Here is a 23,491-nt window from a genome sequence, read left to right as displayed (position 1 = left end):
CTGTACTCCCATCATTACACTGTATGCATGTACATTGTGGAATGGTAGGTAGTCCAAGATGCATTTTAGTGGATTCTTTTTATATCTCCATTTATTAAATGTAGAGATGAATTTCACAGAAACATTAGGAATAATTTTGATTAATTGAAGCAATATTAGGTTTCAACAGCCAAGTAATTGTCAAGTGTGTATGGATTTATAATCATAATCTAAAAAAAAAAATATTATCTCCAGCATTTATAATGCAATGACAGCAGATTAGAGTGCTCTTTTAATGCTGGTCTCCACAAGGGCAGATAAGGAGCCCACTGCTTAATTAAACAAATAGCCTTTCCAAAAAGTAGAAAAGTTCAGTTTAAAACTGATGGACACCAAAACAATTTTTGTGGGGAAGACAACGTGAATTCTTGTTCATTTCCAGACAAAATTTGAGTTCCTAATTTTAGCCAAAATGAAGCATTTTTCCCATTCAGACTGACGCCCTGGCGCCATTCCCAAAATGGTGAAGGAAAAAGGACTATGATGTGAAATGCACCAAGTCTGACATTCTGTAACATGATGAGCAATATGATTTCGATTGCATTGTCCATTCTCGAATATATGATTAAAAGCGAAATCAACCCAATCCAGGGTATTAGATTCCAGGCTCCCCCATTTTGTGGTGTAACCTGAACTGAAACCATGACATTCACACTTATTTGGGGTCGGCAGCATACTTGGCTGCTGAATTCAGCCATTAGTATCATGTTTCTGCAAACTCCCAACATGCATTTCAGCCATAAACATCCCTTCTGTAGCATTTTATTGGTTTTATCTGTGAAATATCAGTGCTTTGTTTTAATGAATATGAGGCCTGAAGCACTATCAGCGGCCATTAAAGTCTGATTGGTTGACTCGTTCATGGTTTGTAAACTGCACTTTTTTCGGATTTTTTTTTTATTACAACATAAAGTGTGGCAAATCATTAGGAGTGTTAAAACTATAAGATACTGATGGCTGGAATCCTTCAACAAATGTTGATATATGGTCAAATATTGTCTTTGAAGTCGTGTTACTATTGCAATTCAACAAAAGGCTGTAGCGTGACAGGATGATTGACATTTTCATGTGATGCTACCAATGTTTCCAATAAAAGTTTAAATATCCATCAGCTGAGTCCCTGTGGGCATGTTGATAAGGTATCGGTTTTCTTTTTTTTCTTCAGGTCACCACTAATTGTAACCCATCTACATAAATATCATAAAATCCCAAGAGAAGGTAAACTCTGTCCTCGAAAATACATGTACATGTACATTATGAAATATCTGAACAAACATTTTTTAACTATTTATCAACAGAAATCCAAAACACAAGGATTTTCGTCCTACAAATTCTAATCCTTGTAAAAAGCCTCTAAAATCCTGTAATCTTTGTGTTTTCCATTTAGATAATATTTCAATTTCCCCAAGTATCCTACATTAATTATTAGTCATTTATGTCAAGAATGTGATGCAAATTGTTTCATGAAGCTGTGCTCTTTTTCTTAAATTATTATTAAATCTGCATTTTCACAGAATGACATTCTTGACATTTGATTAGTTCATGTCTCAGAATCAGCTGATTTTGGTGTCAATGCCTTCAATTCAGTCATATAATAAAACACACAATAGAACAGATCTTTATTGTTTAGTAAACTTAAAGTGTTAGTAACGCTTTTAGCCATAAAATATCAATTTTTGAAAGTAAATATGAATAATGCGATGTGATCTTTTTGTCAGCAATCTTGTATCACTGGTTTCCAGACATTTACACGATAATTGGCTCATTCCAAGACAAAGAAATTCAAAAAGTTGTCAAAACGGCCAATCTGTGAGAATGCAGCTTTAAGCGTTAAGAAAAAGATCAACCTCATTATTTATATAATATTTGTGCATGTTCATACCAAATCTTATGGCTTAAAGCAGAAATTTAATAAATGTTCCCATTAAATTAGTGTTGGTGACAAAAATGTTGCTAAAAATATTTTATTAGACTGGAACTGACTTAAGGCCACCCATTAATTTGTGTTTATAATGTAATACTAATTAACCCACCATGCCATAAAATTTGACACTTTCTGTGTAAACAGCTGATAAACATTAAATTTCAGGTAAAAACCCCATAAAACAGTTAATAACTGACAATTAAGCGTACATGAAAGTAGAAAATGAAATAAAATCTTAAATCATGGTAATAAAAGCATACTTCTAATAATTATAGCATGTTTCTTTACTTTTAGGTGGCGCGATCATCAACCTTTTAACAATTCTCATTTTTATTACTGAAAATGTTATGCATACTGTACACATTGATTACCAAAATGGCATATCATAAGCCATATATACAAGTATAACTTTCCATACATGTATGAGCCATAATGGCCATCAAGAAAGGGGCAGATTTTTTTGTAACTAGCATTATATATAAATAATAGCAAAAAAAAGCATCTATTCCCAGAGATTTCATGACCTGGATATATTAATTTTAGTGATTATTTTCCTTTAATAAATTATTTAAATACTTTGAAGACCCAACGATTTAAATAACATTTAAATATTAGACAAAATGGTCAGGTTCAGGGCAAAACATCTCTCATTTGATTGTCTTTTACCCAAATAATTTTATTTTTATTACGAAATCCTTTTAAGTAAAACATAAGAAAAAATACAAGATACAGTAAAAGAAAAAAATAATAATGAGCTAAGGAAGTTTACAAAACAGATGTCACCAAATCTCTGCCAACAGCTCGATAACACAGGCTAAACCAATTTACAGTTTCCCTCAACTAATATTTGAGTTTCAGCTAAACATCCACACCTTACCATGGAAAGCAAACATCAACTTCCTACTTATTGGATAAAACTGGCCAAAATGTCTACCACCTTATAGTCAGTGTTTTTTTTCTTTGCAAGGTAGTCTTGAGAAAACTTATACCAGACATTTTAAATCAATTTTAAACTTAATGTATATTATTTGATATATACTGCTATATAGCAATAAGAATGTATAAACATGGTACGAAAAGTGGTAAGACGTAAAATAAAATATGGTTGTTTTTGATTTCCTGTCCTGCCCTATGTTTTTGCTCCAACCCTAGATGTTTTTTTATGGCCTTGAGAAAATATCTTTGTTTGATTTTAATCTCTTAAAATTTTAAAATGAAGTGTTTTCGGCTTTTAACAAGCAACAATGCTGATAGTGAGTGTTACTGATGTTCTAAAGCAATAAACCTATCGTTATTGGTAACAGAAAGATATCTAGGAAAACATCTCCTGACCTTAATGTACCTACCCTATTATTATATTTTTTTTTTGGGGGGGGGGGGGCATGAAACTGAAAACAAACATAATATTTTTTTAGGCCCAAGTTAATAAGAAGCCAATGCTAGTAAAGTAACAAGTTCATGAACTGATATGCAGATTGATACACAGAGTTTACAGCAGCAATATGTGCCAATTGGGTGCAATTAAGATAATAGACATATTTATTAGCACTATCATGCAAGATAAGGTCAAGATGTGGTCAGATGTTTATGATCTATGAGGAAGACCAGGAAATGCATTCCTCTACTGCACATGGGGGTCCAGACTACAGATTCTTTTATAGAAAACGTTTCCTAAATAAAGGCTGAACCTGTTTAAAGTTACACTCAACTCAGTATTTAAGGGCTTTTTGCTTGAGGTTGATTGTATGCTGGTACGAGAAATAAACAAAAAATGGCAGTATTCAGTACACATGATAAAAATTAAATACCAACTGTACTTTAGGATTCAGTCAAACATGATCGAATATTCGTTATGCAAAGGGGAAAGGGTTTTCACAACAAAATATAGGAGAATCTCAACAAATGTATGAGTTCAAGTTCAACCCGTTTGTCCATTGTATGAGAATTTTAACAAGAAAAATTTACAGCTGAGATCCAAAATAATGATGCTTATCTTAGTGAAATACAGCAGCAGCAGCAGCAGCAGTAGTAGCAGTATCATAACTTATTAAGCTCTTATTCATTGGAATCAATTCTACAACTTATTCATGTTACGATGTAATAAAATACTGTGCAAAACCCATTGATTTTGTGTTATCTAAAGCTTAATACTATAAATAATCTGCTTAGATTTGAAATGGATCAAAATGCCAAACAAATGTCTTGTTGTCATTCCTAATCTTGATATAATCAGTAGCAGGCTACACAAGTAAAGTTGTATACATTTTGCAGAAATACAACATAAGCACAATAAATAAATTGTGATGAAATAAACAACGTTTTACTGTCCAAGTCAAATCCTTGACTCCTGTTAACAAACAGACATTTATTTATGACATTATTTTAATCAAACAGCTGTATTCATTTCATAATGCAAGTTAATGAAGCCATAGGACACGACAGACCTATTATCTGTTTTAATTACCGCACGGTCACACAATGTCCCTATAACAGCCAGGTCAATTAAATTTGTAAAAACAAATGATGCAAGCTGATATAGTATTGATCACCAAAGTTTATCATTAAAATCAAATCAGTCATATAGTGTCCCTTCTGGCAATCCTAATCAGTACATACTGTATACATTGTCAAAACAATATCAACATATCGGCCAAGTTGCATGATAACCTTGTCACTCGTCATCATCTTGCAGAAATAAAGACTACCCTTAAAGTATATGGATGTTATGTTTTCTACTGTAACAAAATTAATTTCAACCATATTTCATGTTCATATAAACAGAAATAAATGGTTTAAACACATTTTTTTTTGTTTAAGGTGCATGGCTGTAAACTTTGTTTCAATGAAATCCCAAGACAGCAATACAGTAATGGTATCTGACCTTAAAAATAGTGTTTGTTAGGGACTTTTAAGAAATAGCTTTCATTGGGTTTGCAATAAAAATGTGGCATGTTCTTGTAAACAGAACTTTAATTAATTTAAATATGAATAATAAAAGATGAAACCTTCATAAAAATAAATAATAATAATAATGACCAACCTACTGGCAGTACTGCATAAATCAGCAATAACTAAATATTTAAATTACAATAAAATTTCATATATAAACGTAGGTTATTTTATCAAGCTGTATCATTAAACACACACAACCTAAGTATACCTTTTATGTTATTAAAACATTAGCACATACATGTTTTTGCACAATGCACATATGTGTACTAAATTATTATATACATGGGTTATACGTGTGCATGTAGATTTATAATTAAGAACAATAATACATGTCTAATTTATATTTTTGTGGATTTTCACGTCGGATTTTAACTTTTCTACATTAATTTAGTACATTTTCGTAGAAAACATCGTTTTCTTAAATCGCCTTTTTAAACGTTTATTTAAATCGTTAAAATGCAACCGCTCAGCATCCGGATTCGTACTCAAGTAACAACGTAACCAAAATTCACCAATGGTCAAAAATCGCAATTAAAGAACTTACAAGTTTGTGAAGCATCGCAAAAATATTCTCCTAAAAACACTATTAAAATCCATATTACACTCGCGGATCGTAATTCCCAATCATGGCTTTTCGCCATGTTTCGTTACTAGTGAATGGTGTACATTTCTTTCTTGTAATGAGCGCCCTCTATAAACATTGACAAGTGCCCGCAAAATTGACAAAGCACGTGGTCAGAATATCGATACCGTACAGTCAGCGCGCTAGTGAGTCATTAATTTTCGCATTGACATCAGCACCATAATAGTAAATTAAGATGCATTGTTATTTAACATTCATTACATAAACTATTTTTGAAGTATCAAATATGAGAAGAAAGAAAAAGATTATTAAAACAATTTTCCTACATACAGTATAGTTTGAAATTAAATAAACTTAAAGACAATAAAGCTTAAAAACACACACACAAAAATGAATTAATTAAATAAATTTTAAATCAGCAGCACAATAAGATCTCAGGACCTCTAGATTTCTAGTCTTTACTAATGAACCACCAAGTCATCGCTATCTAAAAGTTATTATGTAATACAATAAACAGAATTTAAAATTATAAGTTACCCTTGCCCATGCAGTAATTGACGCCTATTTTTGAGGGGTCATTTTGTCAATGACAAGGGGTCAACAGGTCAGAACCTTTGTCTTCACAATTACTTGAATAAAGTTTAATGTAGGACCATGAAACTTCATTGGAAGGTTGCCCTTGAGCAGTAGATGAATTGTATTGTGGAGTCAGTAGGTCAAAGGCCAAGGTCATACTTTATGGGATTAATGCCAGTTGGTTCAAAGCAACATTAAAGTACAGGTTTTGGTAGCTTTTTGCATGAAGCCCACTTATCAATGTTATAAACTTAGTAGAATGTCTTTGACCAGTAGATGATCACTGTTTTTGTAGGTCAAAGGTCATGACTGACACTGTTTTGGAGCTTTTGTCTGCAAAATAATCAGAACAGTTTCGATTTTGTACAATAACACTTTAGAGGTAGGTTGCATTGGCCTATTGTATTGAAGTCAGAAGATATGTCAGGGCAATGTTTTTAGGAAAACATTGTTGTATTGTCTAAAAAAAGTCAAAACTGGTTCCACACAGGAATATGAAACTTTACTTGTAGGTTGCCATTGATCAGTAGATGACCCCTAAAGAAATGGGTTCAAATGATTAAGGTCAAGGCCAACAGTGTTTTTAAAACTGATCATAAAAATCAGAATCAAGAACATTTAGAGGTACATTGTTTCCTGTCAGTAGGTGAGTTATGATTTTAAGGTCAGTGATAAAATCTATACTAATTTTGTGAAAAGTAGTCTGTATAATAAGAAAAGAATAGTATGTCACAGATAAAGTTGGATGTACTTGACCTTTTGGTTTTGGGGTCAGTAGACCAATGGTCAAGATCACATACATGTATATGTGGAAAATTTGTCCTCACAGTGAATAGATATAGCTAAATGATATGATTGTACGATAATGAAACATTGCAGGTTTGAAGCCAGTTCAAGACCCCTTTTGATTTTAAATAAAATAGTTCAAAGCTCAATCTTTTTTGTTCAGGTTATTACTTGCAAGGCTTCCTAAATTACATTAATGCAATAATGCAAACATTTTAAACAAAGAGATGATCAGGGACATTATGTTTCTCAAATATTTTAATAATTCAAAAAAGGAGGATCTATTTGATTCAACCAGAATCCCTGAATATATTTTTGTCATCAATTCTTACTTCAAAGAAAAATGGATTAATGAATGAATGAATAAATACAACAAATAATATGTGTGTTCCTTGAATAGTTGAGTACATTAGAAAGAAAAAAGCTTACAATAATTATAATAGTATTTATTTCAACATAATAAATAACAATCAATGTACAATAATAAGTATTTATCATATATCTATATTCTTATGAACGAAAATGGCATTAAAATGCACATCTACAATATATATAATAATTATGCATTGATAAATAAAAGAGTAAATTTCAAAAGAATCTTCAACAATTCTTTACATACAAAAAATGCTTATTTTTCGAATGAATATTTTCTTAGCACATATCATTTATAGAAAAAAATCTTTATTTTAATTATTCCAAACAAAAAATCAAAACCATATCTTTATATTAGTAAAACGTAAGGAAGATTATTAATATGAGATACATTATTATCATTATATTTTTGGCCTAGGTTACAATATGAGGAAAATGACAAGGTTGACTAAATATCTGAACACAAAGAAAAAGGAATGGATTTAAACAAACAATGTATAATCATATAAGCATGTTGTTTGCTACTAGTTTATTTTTTTACAAAAAATAATTATGGAAGTATGTTTTGGAATGACAGATAAAAAAAGAAGTTGTACTGTGTACATTCACCAGATCAAACATTGCATTTTCATAAGGCCAAAACAATGGTTGGGTTAAAGTTCCATCCTTTTTAAAAACAGGTAGTGTAGGTAGCCTTTTTTATTTATTATATCATTAGGCTTTATGCAAGAATGTTATTGTTATCACTGGAAAATGGTGTAAAAGAAATCTTCTGTATGAAGCATTCAAGGTGTAAAACTACAAATTAAATCACATATTAAATCACATACTTAATTAATTCTTTCACCAGCTGACTATAAAAACGGTAGGGTTAGCACCTATTTCGTAGGTAGGGTCGGGTAACCTGAACCTAATTTATTTTGTTTTAGGCCTTAGTCATGTACCTAGCATAGCTTTGATTATAATTCACATTGCCAGCCAAATTGGAATCGCCTGTCAGGCTTTGATATGTACCATACATTTACTGTTAAGATTTGTAATTTCAACAACTTAACAGACATGACATCATGATTTGGTTCCCCGCATGCTGATAACAGGTTACAATGCAAGACATTTAGAACATATAAGGATAATACTTAATGACTAAGAATGGCTCGCTTGATCTGCTTGCTTCGCAATTCTTAATCATTAAGATTTTATCTAATATATTCTAACTATCAGCCTTTGATAAGTATCAATTGTTAAGATTTGTCATTTTACAACTTAACAGACATGACGTCATAATTTGGTTCCCAGCATGCTGATAACAGATTACAATCTAAGACATTTAGAATATAGTAGGCAAAACCATAATGATTAAGATTGGCTTGCTCGCTGGGCAATTCTTAATCATAACGATATTACCTAATATATTCTAACCATGACTTTGTTACCTACCAGTCAAGGTTAAACTTTTTGTGGGGTAACATGTATCATTCAAGTCAAATGCAAGGGCCTTAAGGTAAGCCATCCATCATTAGGATGTAAAGATATGTTGGTGCATTTTAAATATCAATATTTTATTATTTTTGCATTGATTACATTTATTAAAAACACCGAAATGACCTTACTATTATGATAAGATATTAAGGGGAGGTAACAAAACAAGTTTACTAAGATTATACAGCAGTTTTATTAATTATTTCTTAATAAATAACATAATGTCTATCAAAAAAAAAGATTTTGCTGAAAACTTTAAAAAAAATCTTAACATTGTTACTTTAAAGTAGCAATTATTAGTGTTCATGATGGATGGCTTACCTTAAAAAAAACTAAGGTTCATCATTATACACCAATCCAATGGAATGTTATTTCCCTAAAAAAAGGAATGCTTTAATGTAAAAAACATGTTGTTTATCCCCCTTTAATCAGTTTATGCGTACCATGATTATACAATGACTTTGATTTCAGAAAAAATGATAATAAATGTTAGTCTTATGTCAGTAGGTTCCCATGTTTATGGGAAGGAGGTCATTGCCAAACTGATTGGGATCAAATGCATTGTTTTGACTTATTTCCATTTTTTTTTGTAGAATACATTAGCGTCTTTAGTTGTTTTTAAAGGGACTCGCTCATGTTTTTGTAAAATGCACTCTTTTTTTTATGACAAAATAAAGTGTGGCAAATCATTAGGAGTGTTAAAACTAAGATACTGATGGCTGGAATCCTTCAACAAATGCTGATATGAGCTCAAATATTGTCTATGAAGTCCAAAATTTTGAATTTAGAAACTCGATTCAACAAAAGGCTTAAAGGTTAATTTATTGTTATGTTTTGTGTATGAGTCATTGTGAGCATGAGGTTTTGTTTTCAGTTTTTTAACTTTTCCTTGACTGGTCCCACATGTGTTAGCACCCCACATTTTCTGGGGTATACTTAGTGGTTTTTTTCCCAGCAATTTCAGTATCAAAGAGTAAAATAGTTATAATATGAGTGTCTTCAGTTGCTTTACTGGACAAAAAATTGGTGCCAAAACATGAGGGAGTCCCTTTAAAGGTGAGTACCCAACATTAATGTTTCTGCTCAAAGACGACTATGATGTCAGTGGCAAAGCCAAGTTTTGATTTCATATTAACCCTGAAAACAGATGATTAAATCAAACAAAAAGAAAGACAATTTATTTAAACACAGAGAGTATTGCAAACTATTGCACAAGTTTCAGCGAAATTTGAAGAACAAGCTAGCACTTCAAAAAATGTCTATGTACAAAAACATAACATAATTGTATATATATGACACAAATATATGCGTGTACATACATGTATATAACATCTCTGATAATTGAAGTTAAATACAAAGAAATGACGAGACTATTGTTTCAGGAAAGCATTTTAAATTGAGGTAATTTAATAATATAAGTTACTATATTATATCTCAATATTAAAATTAACATAAACTAGAGCTTCAACCTACTAATTTAACCTAGCATAAACTTCTTCTGTAAATATAAGTTCTAAATCAATTAATTTATTGCTTAAAATAGTAGTACTATTATAAACACAGAAGATAATGTTAGTAATGAAAAAGTTTTTTTAAAACCTTTTGATAAATGCATGTATTTCTGTTTAAAATAACAATAATTCCAGCCACTTCCATTAAATCATAAAGGTTGCACCATGATGAACATTGATATATAACAAGGAACATAGTTTAACATATAGGTATGTATATAATATAAAAAAAATAAAAAACTGAATAAAGTGCAACCATAGAGCACCGTTAAAAAATGAAAGTGAATTCATCATTACACAAATATCTTTTTTAATAAATTCCTGCATTTATTGTAAAAACTAGAGAATGGCAAGAGGCTTCCAACGCCCCTCTGTAAATCTCCAATCATCAAGGAGTTCCAGTCAACAAGGATCTTGTCACTGTTAACATGTGTACCAAGTTTCATGTGAATATCTTTAACTGGTTTTGAGTTATGGCCAAAATGTCTGTGCACCTCACCAATGACATATGCCAACAAAAAAACTAACTAATGCTTTGTGGCACACAGACTAGATAAAACATGATATTGTGTTGACATATGCTTACATCACAACATAAATTAATAATGCCCCTAATCACAAACACAAAGTTATGGATTCAATATTCCAAAGGCTTATCAGTCCTATGTAAAACACCTCTTTTATTGACTTTATCTGTTACTGCAACATTGAACATGTAAACTTATACTAGTATGCATGACTTTTGTACAACGATGAGTTTGTCTTGTTATGACTTACAGCTTGTATATCTATAAACAATGGTTTTGTCTTGTTTTGGCCAACTTGATGTTATCCTTCTGATTTTGGATTGAAATTATTATCAGTAAATTCAACAAATGCAAGGTTTAATATTAGTCTATATATAATTGGAATTACTCATGTTTTCTGTATAGTAGGCCATGCCAAATCAATATTATGTGTCTAAGTGTCAGGTTCCTACCTACCAGACAGGAGAAAACAAAGTCAAGGATCAATGTCAAGCATATTATCCTTATTTTAACTTCTTTCATGTGTATACAGCAGTCGTGTGAAAAAGCAATCTAACAATGTAAAACATTAAGACAATTTCTTTTTTCCGTCAAGACCCAATACAGACCTGGAACCTATCCGCCAAAAGACACCAGCATAGAATAAATTTTGCATGTCCCTATTTAGCTAAGTTCTTAATTCAAAACATGGTGGAATTGCGAATATCAGCAAAAATAAAGCCCTTGCTAATTTATAATCTACAGTATAGATATCAAAAAGAGCTTCAGGTCATGGTTTCATATCTGTGTCAGTCCTGAACGTAACTCCTTCTCAATAAAACACATCTCAAAATTATCTACTATCAACTAGGAATTTCATTTTGGACAACAAGGATTATCGACCATGAGAACGACGTCAATGCCATAATGTTCCACAAGGTCCATCAGAAACTGGCGATCGCCAGATGGGTCAAGGCCCATGCTCTTCATGTGATCGGAAGTGAGTTGCGTGTCCTGGGAGTTTGCTACGTCTAGCAGCGTCTGGAAGAGTCGGTTATTCTGCTCTTGGAAGAATCTGCAACAATCAGAGCAACTAATTTAACTGTTTTAAGAATATGTGTTTTATGTTGAATTAAAGATGACAGTTTGTGTTATGTTTTGTTATAATCAACACTTAAGTGCTTTTAAATGACATGAAAAAATTAAAAAACACCACTGTCAATGCCATAAAACCCTTGTCAATGACATGACACAACATCACTGTCAATGCCATAAAACCCTTGTCAATGACTTGACACAACATCACTGTCAATGACATGTCATAACACCACACCACTGGCAATTACATGAAACAAACACCCCTGCCAACAACATGGCTCAGCACAAGTGTCAGTGAGATGACACAACACCACTGTCAATACCATAAAACCCTGTCAATGACATCACACAACATCACTGTCAATGACATGACATAATCCAACACCAGTGGCATTAACATGAAACAACACAACTGCCAATGACATGACACAACACAACTGCCAATGACATGACACAACACAACTGTCAGTGACATGACACAACACAACTGTCAGTGACATGGCATACTAACAATGTCTATGCCATGATACAATATTGCTGTCAATGACATGACTCAACACCACTGAATATGACACAATTTTATGTTTGACCATAACTCAATCAAAAGTGATGAAATAATTATTTTGTCAGTATTACAGGACAGGCTTCACAGTTATAGCCACGTTAAAGCTAACATTCATTTCAGTCATGCGCAGCAACACCAGGGAAAGTTTTTTATTCCTTTAAGCAATAATCTGGTTGAAAAAGAAATTCTAGAAAAGAAAATATTTTTTGCAGAACCACGTACGAGACAAAGATTTCCTCCTCATCTATAGCCTCCTCTCCTAGATCCTCATAGGAAAACTGGTGGGCAGATCTGGAAATAGGAAAGAATTACTCCATTATTGAAATCATCAGTTAGTTTCATGACATGTTCATATCAACATTATAAAAACCCATGTAAAAAAATTGCTTAAATTTGGGCAGTCTATTGAACACTTGATTAATTTGATTCCTTGCCTCGTCAAATAAATTACTTAAAATACTACATGTGTTGCAGGAAAGACATTAAAAAGTGCTCCAGTACTGGCTCACCTTAAAAACCATGGGTAACTAGTCAAATTAAAGTAGATTTTTTGACATATATAAAGGGGTCATCTAATGACCTCTGGCCATGCCAAGTTTGAGGACTCTACACCTAGTCATTCAAAATATACTGATCTGAAACGACCTGTGTTCCTACGTGTCTGCTTTACTTTGTAAGCATCTCAAACAAGAGTATTATGTTCACAATTTTTTATGTTTTTTATGGTTTTAGAGTAAACTCATGAAGTTTGATGAAATCAATTTTGTATTATCATAATTGCTTATTGCTGATGTTGAGCACCCATCAACTATTATTTGAATATATTCAATCAACGCACCATCACTAGTTCTAACCTGGGTGCATCATGTTTCACAACCTATAAAGGTAATCCGTCCATCATAAATACTTAAAATTGCTACTGGCAAGGTTTCAATTTTAAGTTACAAAATGATTGCACCGAGATTATATTTTCATAAATAGACATTATTGAAGAAACATATCAATAAAATTGCTATATAATTGCAACATTTTTTATTTTTACCTCCCTTAAACATATAAAATCACAATGATAGTGTCATTATGGTGTTATTCAAAAATGTAATCAATGCAAAAATTTAATAATGGTTAATCAATATAAATTAAACATAGAAATAAACTTGATATTAATATCTAAAATGCATCAACACATCTTCGCATCCTTATGAGGGATGGCCTATCGTAAGGCTAGTTTGGTGGTGTCGTAAAATTAACCTTTACAAACATAACAGGCTTGTAAAAATTTAAAACAATTCCTACCGGAGGTTGTTTAGTTTCTGGAATTTCTCCCTGTCTGCGGAGCTACATTTGAGGAGGTCCTTGAGACCGGGCTGGTGTGTGCGTACTACCTGATTGTCAACGTAGATGTCATACAGGCTTGTCTTCGTCTCAAATATCTTCTCTGTTGTACCTGAAGAAATCAACCAATAAAAAATGGAAAAAATATTTTTCTTGACCTGTATTATTAATCATGATTTCATGAGTGCAGAAGGGTCCCCATGCTGGTCTCCATGAGGGTAGAGCGGTGCTTCCAAATAAGGTCAGGGTACAGCATCCATTTAATTTTTTTTTAGCTAAAACCCTACATTATAGAAAGTCTTGTCATAAGAACAAATTAAACCTATTTTTTTTTATTCAAGAAAATAAACTAATAGATTTGCCGAGTGTGGAATAATATTTTTCTTAACTTTAATAGGCATACTGGTATATACTTTCAAAAAAACCTAAACAAATTGTTGGTAAAAAATTTGCAGTAACTAGAACTCCGCGAGTCGGATGTGTCGCCTGACGAATTATTTACTGTCGACATTATAGCTGTTAGATTGGCATTTTATTCATTTATAGACAATGATGTTGCCATTTAACTTTCAAGTGTAGGTGGCATTTGAACCCTCAATCAGATATACCTACGGAATAAGTTTCAGGTTGAAACCTATAGTTTACGAGATATGCCACGGAAAAAACCTAAACAAGAAAATTAACAAAGGGCAATAACTCTAAAAATATGGCAACAAGAGTAACGGTTCTTGTGCACTGCACTTGCCCTCAATGAGGTCTATCTAGCTATGAAGTTTCAAGTTGATACCTCTTATATTCTTCAAGATATGCCCCCGGACAAAACTTTAAGCCTGAAAATTAACAAAGGGCAATAACTTTAAAACTAAGAAAGCAAGAGTTACTGTTATTGTGCACTGCACTTGCCCTCAATGAGATCTATCTAGCTATACAGTTTCAAGTTGATACCTCTTATATTCTTCAAGATATGCCCCGGACAAAACTTTAAGCATGAAAATTAACAAAGGGCAATAACTTTAAAACTAAGAAAGCAAGAGTTACTGTTATTGTGCACTGCACTTGCCCTCAATGAGATCTATCTAGCTATGAAGTTTCAATTTGATACCTCTTATATTCTTCAAGATATGCCCCGGACAAAACTTTAAGCATGAAAATTAACAATGGGCAATAATTTTAAAACTAAGAAAGCAAGAGTTACTGTTCTTGTGCACTGCACTTGCCCTCCATGAGATCTATCTACATATGAAGTTTCAAGTTGATAACTCTTATATTCTACAAGATATGCCCCGGACAAAACTTTAAGCATGAAAAATAACAAAGGGCAATAACTCTAAAAATATGGAAGCAAGAGTAACAGTTCTTGTGCAATGCACTTGCCCTCAATTAAATCTATGTACATATGAAGTTTCAAGTTGATACCACTAATAGTTTAGGAGATATACCCCGGACAAGCGAAAATGGACGCGGACGCCGCCGCCGCCGCAGCCGACAAAAGTAACCCCTATATGTCGTCTTTTCAGGCGACACAAAAAACCTCTTGTAATAAAGCTCAGAGATGCAAATATCACCTGCCATACAGTACTTACAGGCAATATATGTGACCTCCGACTCCAGTGTCTCTATATCAGCAACATTCACATAGAAGTGGGGCTTGACTTTCCTACCCATCCCTCGCATGTCATGATTCGCTAAACAACATGCACAGTATACTGCAACAAGAAATCATCAAGTGGTTATCTTAATAAAATATACAAATCACGTCATTTGAAGGAATAAAACAGGGACAGTGAACAAATACAAACTTTATGGGTTGTCTTTATCATTCAATAGGTGATTACCGGTACTTAAAATAACATTCTTAATAAGAATAATTCATAAATCCTTTATTGATTAACAAGCTATTGTGCTTTCCTGACTTTTGTAATCATTCACAGACTATTCATACTTAAAAATGGTAAAATATTACATATTTAGGTACAAAATTCCAGAAAGACAACATTATTGCTTGATTATAACCTCAATTGTAATTCCGAGTGATCAATATCATTAGTACTAGGAAGCGTAAATACTGTTGCATAATGTGTATGACTTCGTTTTGATGGTGCCATTTGTAAAACACTCTCACTTGTTTAAAAATAAGTGCATATAAATTCAAACATTTTTAATCTCCTTTCAATGCTATCTCTGAATGTACAACAAATCTACATTATTAAAAACTATTATTTTAGTATTATCATTAGTATAAGCGCATAAGTTCAAACAAAGAAACAACAACTATGTTTCCCTAATGAACTAATTTCCTCCTTCTAATGAATTCATCTGTAACAGAAAGATTTAAAAAAGTCTACAATATACAGTAAAAGCTTCATTAAGCAGCTTTCTTTCACTATAGCAGTAGACAAACGTTGTCTTCATCACCTCAAGGGACATAACAATTATTAAAGTCAAATTTTAGGTTACCCAGGTATTGGCCTTATTACGAATGTGCTTTTTGTCATTAGTAACATGTGTACTAACTTCCATTGGAATATGTTGGAACAGGTATGGATTTTTAAATGAAGATGTGACCAATGACAACATCAAGCCTAGGATAATAATTATCTCCCATGTTTTTTCTTAATAAAATTTTTGCTAACAAGACTAGCATGCTGTTTATCATTATAGCCTGAGGCTAACCATCAAACAATGAGTTTAACCTCTTTAGTACCGCAGATTTTAAAACTACAAGTCTTACCTCGGTAGCAGACAACACCTTTACACTGTAAGTCTTACCTCAATAGGAGACAATACCTTTAAACTACAAGTCTTACCTCGGTAGCAGACAACAACTTTAAATTACAAGTCTTATGCCAGTAGCAGACAACACCTTTAAACTACAAGTCTTGCGACAGTAGCAGACAACACTGCCTTTAAACTACAAGTCTTACCTCTGTAGAGACAACTCCTTTAAACTACAAGTCTTAATAGCTGTAGCAGACAACACTTTTAAACTATAAGTCTTAACATCTGTAGCAGACAACACTTTTAAACTACAAGTCTTAACAGCTGTAGCAGACAACACTTTTAAACTACAAGTCTTAACATCTGTAGCAGACAACACTTTTAAACTACAAGTCTTACAATGTATCTCTGTAGCAGACACCATCGTTAAACTACAAGTCTTACCTCTATAGCAGACAACACCTATCGGGGGTGGGGAGAAGAACAATATTCGCTTTTCTAACAAAGCATACTTCCATAAAAGGAAAATCTGCTCTCCAAAAAACTTGGCAAATTGTGTGAAACAGCCTGCTGGATGGGTGATCTGAAATATTGCAAGGTACATATTATTTCATTAGTTAATTTACTATTTTACACAGAGATGATGCATACTTCAACATTCTCTCAAAATTATTTTGATCTGAAATATAGTGAAAGTATTATCAATTTTCGATTATTTTCAAAGCATTCTTCCATAGAATGTAAAATTTCACTCCAAAAATCAGAAATAGTAAGGCACAACATCACATGATTTGTAAATTTATTATCTAAATAACCTGTTTATTTTCTACACAAACATCTAAAGAAACTAGTAGTTATTTTATCCATATCCTTTCATCCAAAATACTATTATTTCAATTTTCTGTTTGATTCTAAAACATATGCCATAAAATGTATTTGCTTTAAGCATGAAAATAATTTTGTTTTATTCAATAAACTGAGTTGAGTTAATTTGATTACCGGGGTATACTAATATTATAAATAAAAGTCCTCAAATCACCTGTCAACCACATTATAGTACCGGTAATGAATTAATTAGCATTATTATCATCCAAACTATACTTTATTGAATCCAATAGGATCCACTAATCTATGTTTCACCTTAAGTTCTGGAAGAAAGTCTTTTAAAGGTGTATTTGGGGTGTTGGTTTTTGACGATGGAAGACTGCCGAGTGCGGACGTTTTGTCCTCGTAGAAAGCCTGGAGCTGGGTGTATTTACCCGGGGTCTCTAGTTGATGTCTGAAAGTAAGCCAGGGTTTGATCATTACTATTGGGTTAAAGGTTACATGTATATCTAAGGTACATGTTTTTAGGGGTTAATCAACAATTATATAAGGGCCAGGTGCTGCAGAAAAGGCACAGGGTGCTAAATGAGAAAAGTTCACATTGTTTCAGGCTACACATGTATGAAGAACATGAACACTATGAATTTGACCAAAAATGTTAATAATGGGGTTAAGTCAAAGTAATATTATGTTTCGACTGCCAAAAATGTATAGGTTGTTTGTATTTATAACAATAGTGTACTAAAAATTATTATCTTAAGCATCTAATTCTATGAAGGCAGGAGGGTACACATATTGCTCTCCATGAGGGAAAAAAGATGCTATCAAAAAAGGACAGGGTATCTCTATATGTGTTTAAATACACATTAAAAACACAGAAATTAAACTACACCCAAAGTCCAACCAAAGTAAAATTAAATGGAGTTTATTCTTGGGAAAAAGCTGACATTATTCAACTATTGATATATATATATATACATTGTACATCTATTGGAAAATCTAACAAACCATAGATTATTACCACATGTAATTACTGTTAATTTATGTAAAACTAGAGTCATCATGTAAGTACTTGATGGTTATCAAAACCTGCTGCTTCTGTATAAAATACCTTCATCTAAATTCTAATGTTATACATTACAGACATAGCTCCTGGCTTAAAACAATACTGTACAATGTACATGTATCTGGTTTTAGAAATTAAAATACAATAACATGTAGCTTCGCTTAATATAGAAATCATGAAAGAACTTACTATAACAATAATGTTATAGAGGTTCAGAGGCAAACACCAATACTACTATACAAACTCAAGTGGTGAATGGCTCCACAGAGAGATGTTTAGAAAAGAGGTGAATGGCTCCAGTTTAGACAAGTGGTGAATGGCTCCACAGAAAGATGTTTAGACAAGTGGTGAATGGCTCCACAGAAAGATGTTTAGACAAGTGGTGAATGGCTCCACAGAAAGATGTTTAGAAAAGTGGTGAATGGCTCCACAGAAAGATGTTTAGACAAGAGGTGAGTGGCTCCACAGAAAGATGTTTAGACAAAAGGTGAATGGCTCGACAGAAAGATGTTTAGACAAGTGGTGAATGGCTCCACAGAGAGATGTTTAGACAAGTGGTGAATGGCTCCACAGAGAGATGTTTAGACAAGTGGTGAATGGCTCCACAGAGAGATGTTTAGACAAGAGGTGAATGGCTCCACAGAGAGATGTTTAGAAAAGAGGTGAATGGCTCCACAGAAAGATGTTTAGACAAGTGGTGAATGGCTCGACAGAGAGATGTTTAGAAAAGAGGTGAATGGCTCCACAGAGAGATGTTTAGACAAGTGGTGAATGGCTCCACAGAGAGATGTTTAGACAAGTGGTGAATGGCTCCACAGAGAGATGTTTAGACAAGTGGTGAATGGCTCCACAGAGAGATGTTTAGACAAGTGGTGAATGGCTCCACAGAGAGATGTTTAGACAAGGCCTAAAAAAAAATACATTTGGTTCGGGTTACCCGACCCTACCTACGGAATAGGCGCCGACCCTACTGTTTTTATAGTCAGTTTGAAAAAAAAATGAAAAACTAAAAAAAAAAAAAAAAAAAAAATTCGATTTTTTTTTATTGCTTTTCAATATGTAGTTTAAACTTTAAATGCTTATACAGAAGATAGCTTTAACACCATTCTCCAATGATGAAAATGATATTCTTATATAAAGCCTAATAAAAAATAAAAAAAAGCCTACCTACCCTACCTATTTTTGAAAAGGATGTAACCCTAACCAAACAATTATTTTTTTTAGGCCCAAGTGGTGAATGGCTCCACAGAAAGATGTTTAGACAATTGGTGAATGGCTCCACAGAAAGATGTTTAGACAAGTGGTGAATGGCTCCACAGAGAGATGTTTAGACAAGTGGTGAATGGCTCCACAGAGAGATGTTTAGACAAGTGGTGAATGGCTCCACAGAGAGATGTTTAGACAAGTGGTGAATGGCTCCACAGAGAGATGTTTAGACAAGTGGTGAATGGCTCCACAGAAAGATGTTTAGACAAGTGGTGAATGGCTAAGTGGTCAGTGTATTGTAACTGAATCCTGGTTGGGTCCCCATTATGACAAGTAATGGTTTTTATCCAGGAATGGTAAATTCAAACTGTACTTAATCACACCTGTATCACTTATTTTAATACTGCATATCACTTATAAATACATGTGTATGAATACGGTTTTCTTATCATTATCCAGTACAATAAAAAACTTTCATTTCACTTGTTAATTCATAAGACGTTGAATAAATCTTGCCCTTCAAATTATATGTCTCCTTACTATATGCACCTATCTGGTGTTTTTCCCCACTATATGCACCTGACTTGGGTTTCCTTCTACACACCTGTCTTGTGTCTCTTCATACTATACACACCTAACTTGTGTTTCCAGGAACTGGAGATGTCTATACAGCAGTGTGTATGACGTTGCTAGAATGCCGACAGATTTCATCCTGGCTCCTCGCTCAATTTCACTCTCCACTGGCATGTTCTCAAAACATGCCAAACCATACATACTGTCCTTACGGAAATAGCTAAAACAAATAAATATCAATATGAAAATGTTTTACAAATATGCAGTGTCAAAGCCTACAAAAGTGGTCAAGTTTATTCAAATCAACATCCTGAATCCTGCATATAATTATTTATAACATCAATTGTAGTGGATTAATATTGTGCTGTACAGCACAGTTGTTATTTTGATAATAAATTTATTAAAAGGTCTATAACACTAATTCAAATTTCCTTAAACAACATCTTGAGTCATTCATTTAGGAAATATAATTGCGTTTAAGTGGGCATAAATTAAAACTTAACAAGGAAACTATAATCTAACATGTATCAATCAAACAGTTTAAAAATCATGACTCAAAGACGAGGTGTTCATTGAGCCATTATTTTTTAAAGATCATGATTTCATTCAAATGTAATAGAAACTAGAGGGATTAAAGTTTTAAACAGGTCTTACCAAGTTTTCAGCATTAAGACTTAAATTTTAAAAGCCACTTACCAAATTTACAGCACATTTTTTAAACATGTACATTTAATGAGGTGTATTTGAAGACACTAAATTTGGTTGATTTTCCGGGAGAGTGCGCTTAACAGTACACTGCATTCAATGCTTGATGAGCATTGCAGCAAATATATTCTCATACACCAGAGTAATGATGATTTATCATTATCAAACTCTGATAAATGAGAATGTGCAAATATAAAGAAACAAAAGTCCGTACTGATAAGACCTTACACAAAATCTTTGGTCTGTGTGTGTGATCCACTGACCATGGCTTTAAACTCCACACCATCCAAGTCTGCATCGTCTGGCATGCACCATTCCACCATGTTGCCTGCAAGTTACACAAATATTGTAATGACTTAACACTTAGCACTAATATAATGGCTAATGCTTGATTAAGAAACCTTTGAATATTACTTAACTTACAACTTTTGAGATATGATGCTTAATTAAGTTTTATTTGAATCTTAAGAAAAATGTCAGACTGCACGTAATTCAAAGAATTTCTGAAGCAAAGCAACTATTGGTATGTGAAATTAGGACCTCAGGAAACAGTTTTGAATGGTATACAGTAAATGTTCTTAAAATGGTCATTGAATAACCATAATAATCTAATTATGAAAACATATGTATGTAAATCATTAATATGTCCATTACAGTATTGCATTGGAACATATGTATGGTGTGACTGCAGGAGAGATTTTGTTTAGTCAAAGAACTGGTCGTTTTGGGGTGGGGGCAGGGATATCAATAGGATATTTTCATGTTTTGCTGGTGTAAACCACATCTCTGGACTGTAAATCTTTTGCCCAAAAATAGTACTTATTATAATCATGGTTTATAGGTCTGTGTAATTATTTCAACTTTAACCCCACTTTACATGGACAAAGTAGAGCAAAAAAACATTTTCAAAAACTTTTTTTGAATTTAACATAAATTAACCCAGCCCATAATACTGTTCTTGTTTTTGAAAAAAAAAATCATGGCAACTCTTTCAAACATTACAATGAAAACAACAGAACCAAGCCCAGTAGTTGAAAATTCAAAAATAAATATACATTATGAACAATCAAAAATAAAGGCAAGAACCCAAATGACAATGAACTAGAGACACAAATTCATCACCACTAAGACATTTGTTATTATTTGCACTAAGGTGACGAAATACAAACACCTAAACAGACCACACACACATATAAATTGATTGACAAATAAATGATGATATTTTGAAACCAAATAACATGCACATGTTTTGAATTTTTTTTAATACTGATAGTGAAACATAAATGGAATTAAAGCTTTTACTATAATATATTTTTGGCACTGAGTTTACAGTTGAGAGTGTGGCATTACAGGGAAACATACATTTGTAAAAATGTCCAAAATATAATTAAGTTTCACTAAATGACCACTTTTGTTTCTAAGGTATGAACCAGCCTTGATCGGACTCGTATTGAATTATTAAAGAAATCCTGTAAGGAAAGGTGCCCCAAGAGTGGGCCTAGAACCCATGACCGCCAGAACACTAGTATGGCACTCTAACTGGGCTGCTGGTTCTTACCCACACTCTGACTACACTCCTCCCCACACGTGATCGTCACATAGCTTGGTCACTAAAATATGGCCCTTCAGTCCTTTGATATTGTTTAAATATTAACAAAAATAATTAAAATTGATAAAATGACATTTCAAGTTATACCCTTAGAAATTTACTGAAATGTCATTTTGTCAATTCTAATGATTTTTTGTGATTTTTTAAACAATATCAAAGGACTAAAGGACCATATTTCAGCGACCAAGCTATGTGACGATCACCGGTGCTCCTCCCCCATAAACCGATTCAGGCTCTCTTGGCTTTAATTTCTGTCATCAGTAAACCAGAGAAGAAAAGTGGGCCCCTAGCAGGACTCAAACCTGTGACCACCCCAATACTAGGACGGCTTTAACCAACTCAGCTAACCAGGTGGCTGGTTCTTATGCACCAGTCAATTGTAACCACACTCGCAGAAGTGTCATTGAACCAGTACAAACCTTTCAGCCAAAACTAACAGTTTTATCTTTATATACCTGATCTTGTGTCAAATGCTACCACAAATATGGCAACTATCAAATCTGGTTCAACTTCACTCGGTGTTGTCACTGTCGCATTCACGAATATCCTGTCATCGGCGCAAACCGCGTTTGATCGGACAGGTTCTGTGGGGAAAAGGTTAGGACGTTTCCTGTTTCGGGAAAGATTGCTTTCTACCCCTTCGGAAGAGAGCAATGGGGCATTTTCCTCTTCAGTCATCCTGTCAAAAATTGTGTATTGATTTTTGTCAACATCCGGTAAAAATAATGAAGCTGGTTCCCGTTTTCAGGAATTAGGCATAGCGGCTTATTTTAAAAACGGGAAATGGTGAAATGTACTGTTATCTTTTCTTGACCATGTCCTTAATGGAGAGAAAACAGAGAACTTATGGTATAAAAGCAATTACCACCACCTGAAAGGTTGACTGTCTTCTCCCCGGACTCAGTCATACGAAAGATAATAGTAAAATGGGACAGTGACTTCTCGCATCACATATTTGACTTGGAGAGTAGTACTGGGAATACACAGGAAAGTATTTTTTTGTATATATGTTATGTACATGAGGCACATCTAAGAATCAAGAGGTCTGTTTAAAATAAGAGGT

General features: G+C 33.1%; 2 protein-coding genes across 2 annotated transcripts in view; both read right to left on the bottom strand.

The window, feature by feature from the left end:
- LOC128242210 (uncharacterized) overlaps positions 1-5,711 on the bottom strand; it is a 57,624-nt gene extending 51,913 nt beyond the window's left edge. The window contains exon 1 of the mRNA XM_052959293.1: positions 5,460-5,711. Within this exon, the coding sequence (XP_052815253.1) occupies positions 5,460-5,556 (97 nt within the window). The 5' untranslated portion in view covers positions 5,557-5,711. The remainder of the gene's footprint in view (positions 1-5,459) is intronic.
- Positions 5,712-10,366: 4,655 nt separating this feature from the next.
- LOC128242207 (DENN domain-containing protein 11-like) lies at positions 10,367-23,315 on the bottom strand. Its single transcript, XM_052959290.1, has 9 exons — positions 22,884-23,315; positions 21,048-21,147; positions 20,176-20,334; positions 17,585-17,723; positions 16,889-17,027; positions 15,310-15,432; positions 13,688-13,838; positions 12,614-12,682; positions 10,367-11,803 (listed from the first exon to the last, which is right to left on the bottom strand). Exons 1-9 carry the CDS (start codon positions 23,104-23,106, stop codon positions 11,605-11,607), a joined length of 1,302 nt encoding a protein of 433 aa, XP_052815250.1. The 5' UTR covers positions 23,107-23,315; the 3' UTR covers positions 10,367-11,604.
- Positions 23,316-23,491: the final 176 nt, after the last annotated feature.

The sequence above is a fragment of the Mya arenaria genome, chromosome 8 (genome assembly GCF_026914265.1).
Source record: "Mya arenaria isolate MELC-2E11 chromosome 8, ASM2691426v1".
NCBI classification, from domain to species: Eukaryota; Metazoa; Mollusca; class Bivalvia; order Myida; family Myidae; genus Mya; species Mya arenaria.
The sequence above is the reverse complement of the archived record's forward strand: the minus strand, read 5'-3'. Positions and strand labels throughout refer to the sequence as shown.

What these genes read in the sequence shown, in the direction of transcription:
- LOC128242207 (XM_052959290.1), bottom strand. Translation starts at nt 23,106, where the DNA reads ATGACTGAAGAGGAAAATGCCCCATTGCTCTCTTCCGAAGGGGTAGAA. An exon ending in AGCATTTGACACAAGATCAG is followed by an intron (nt 21,148 to 22,883) that starts GTATATAAAGAT and finishes TGTAACTTGCAG; the next exon opens with GCAACATGGTGGAATGGTGC. An exon ending in TTCCTGGAAACACAAGTTAG is followed by an intron (nt 17,724 to 20,175) that starts GTGTGTATAGTA and finishes GCTTACTTTCAG; the next exon opens with ACATCAACTAGAGACCCCGG.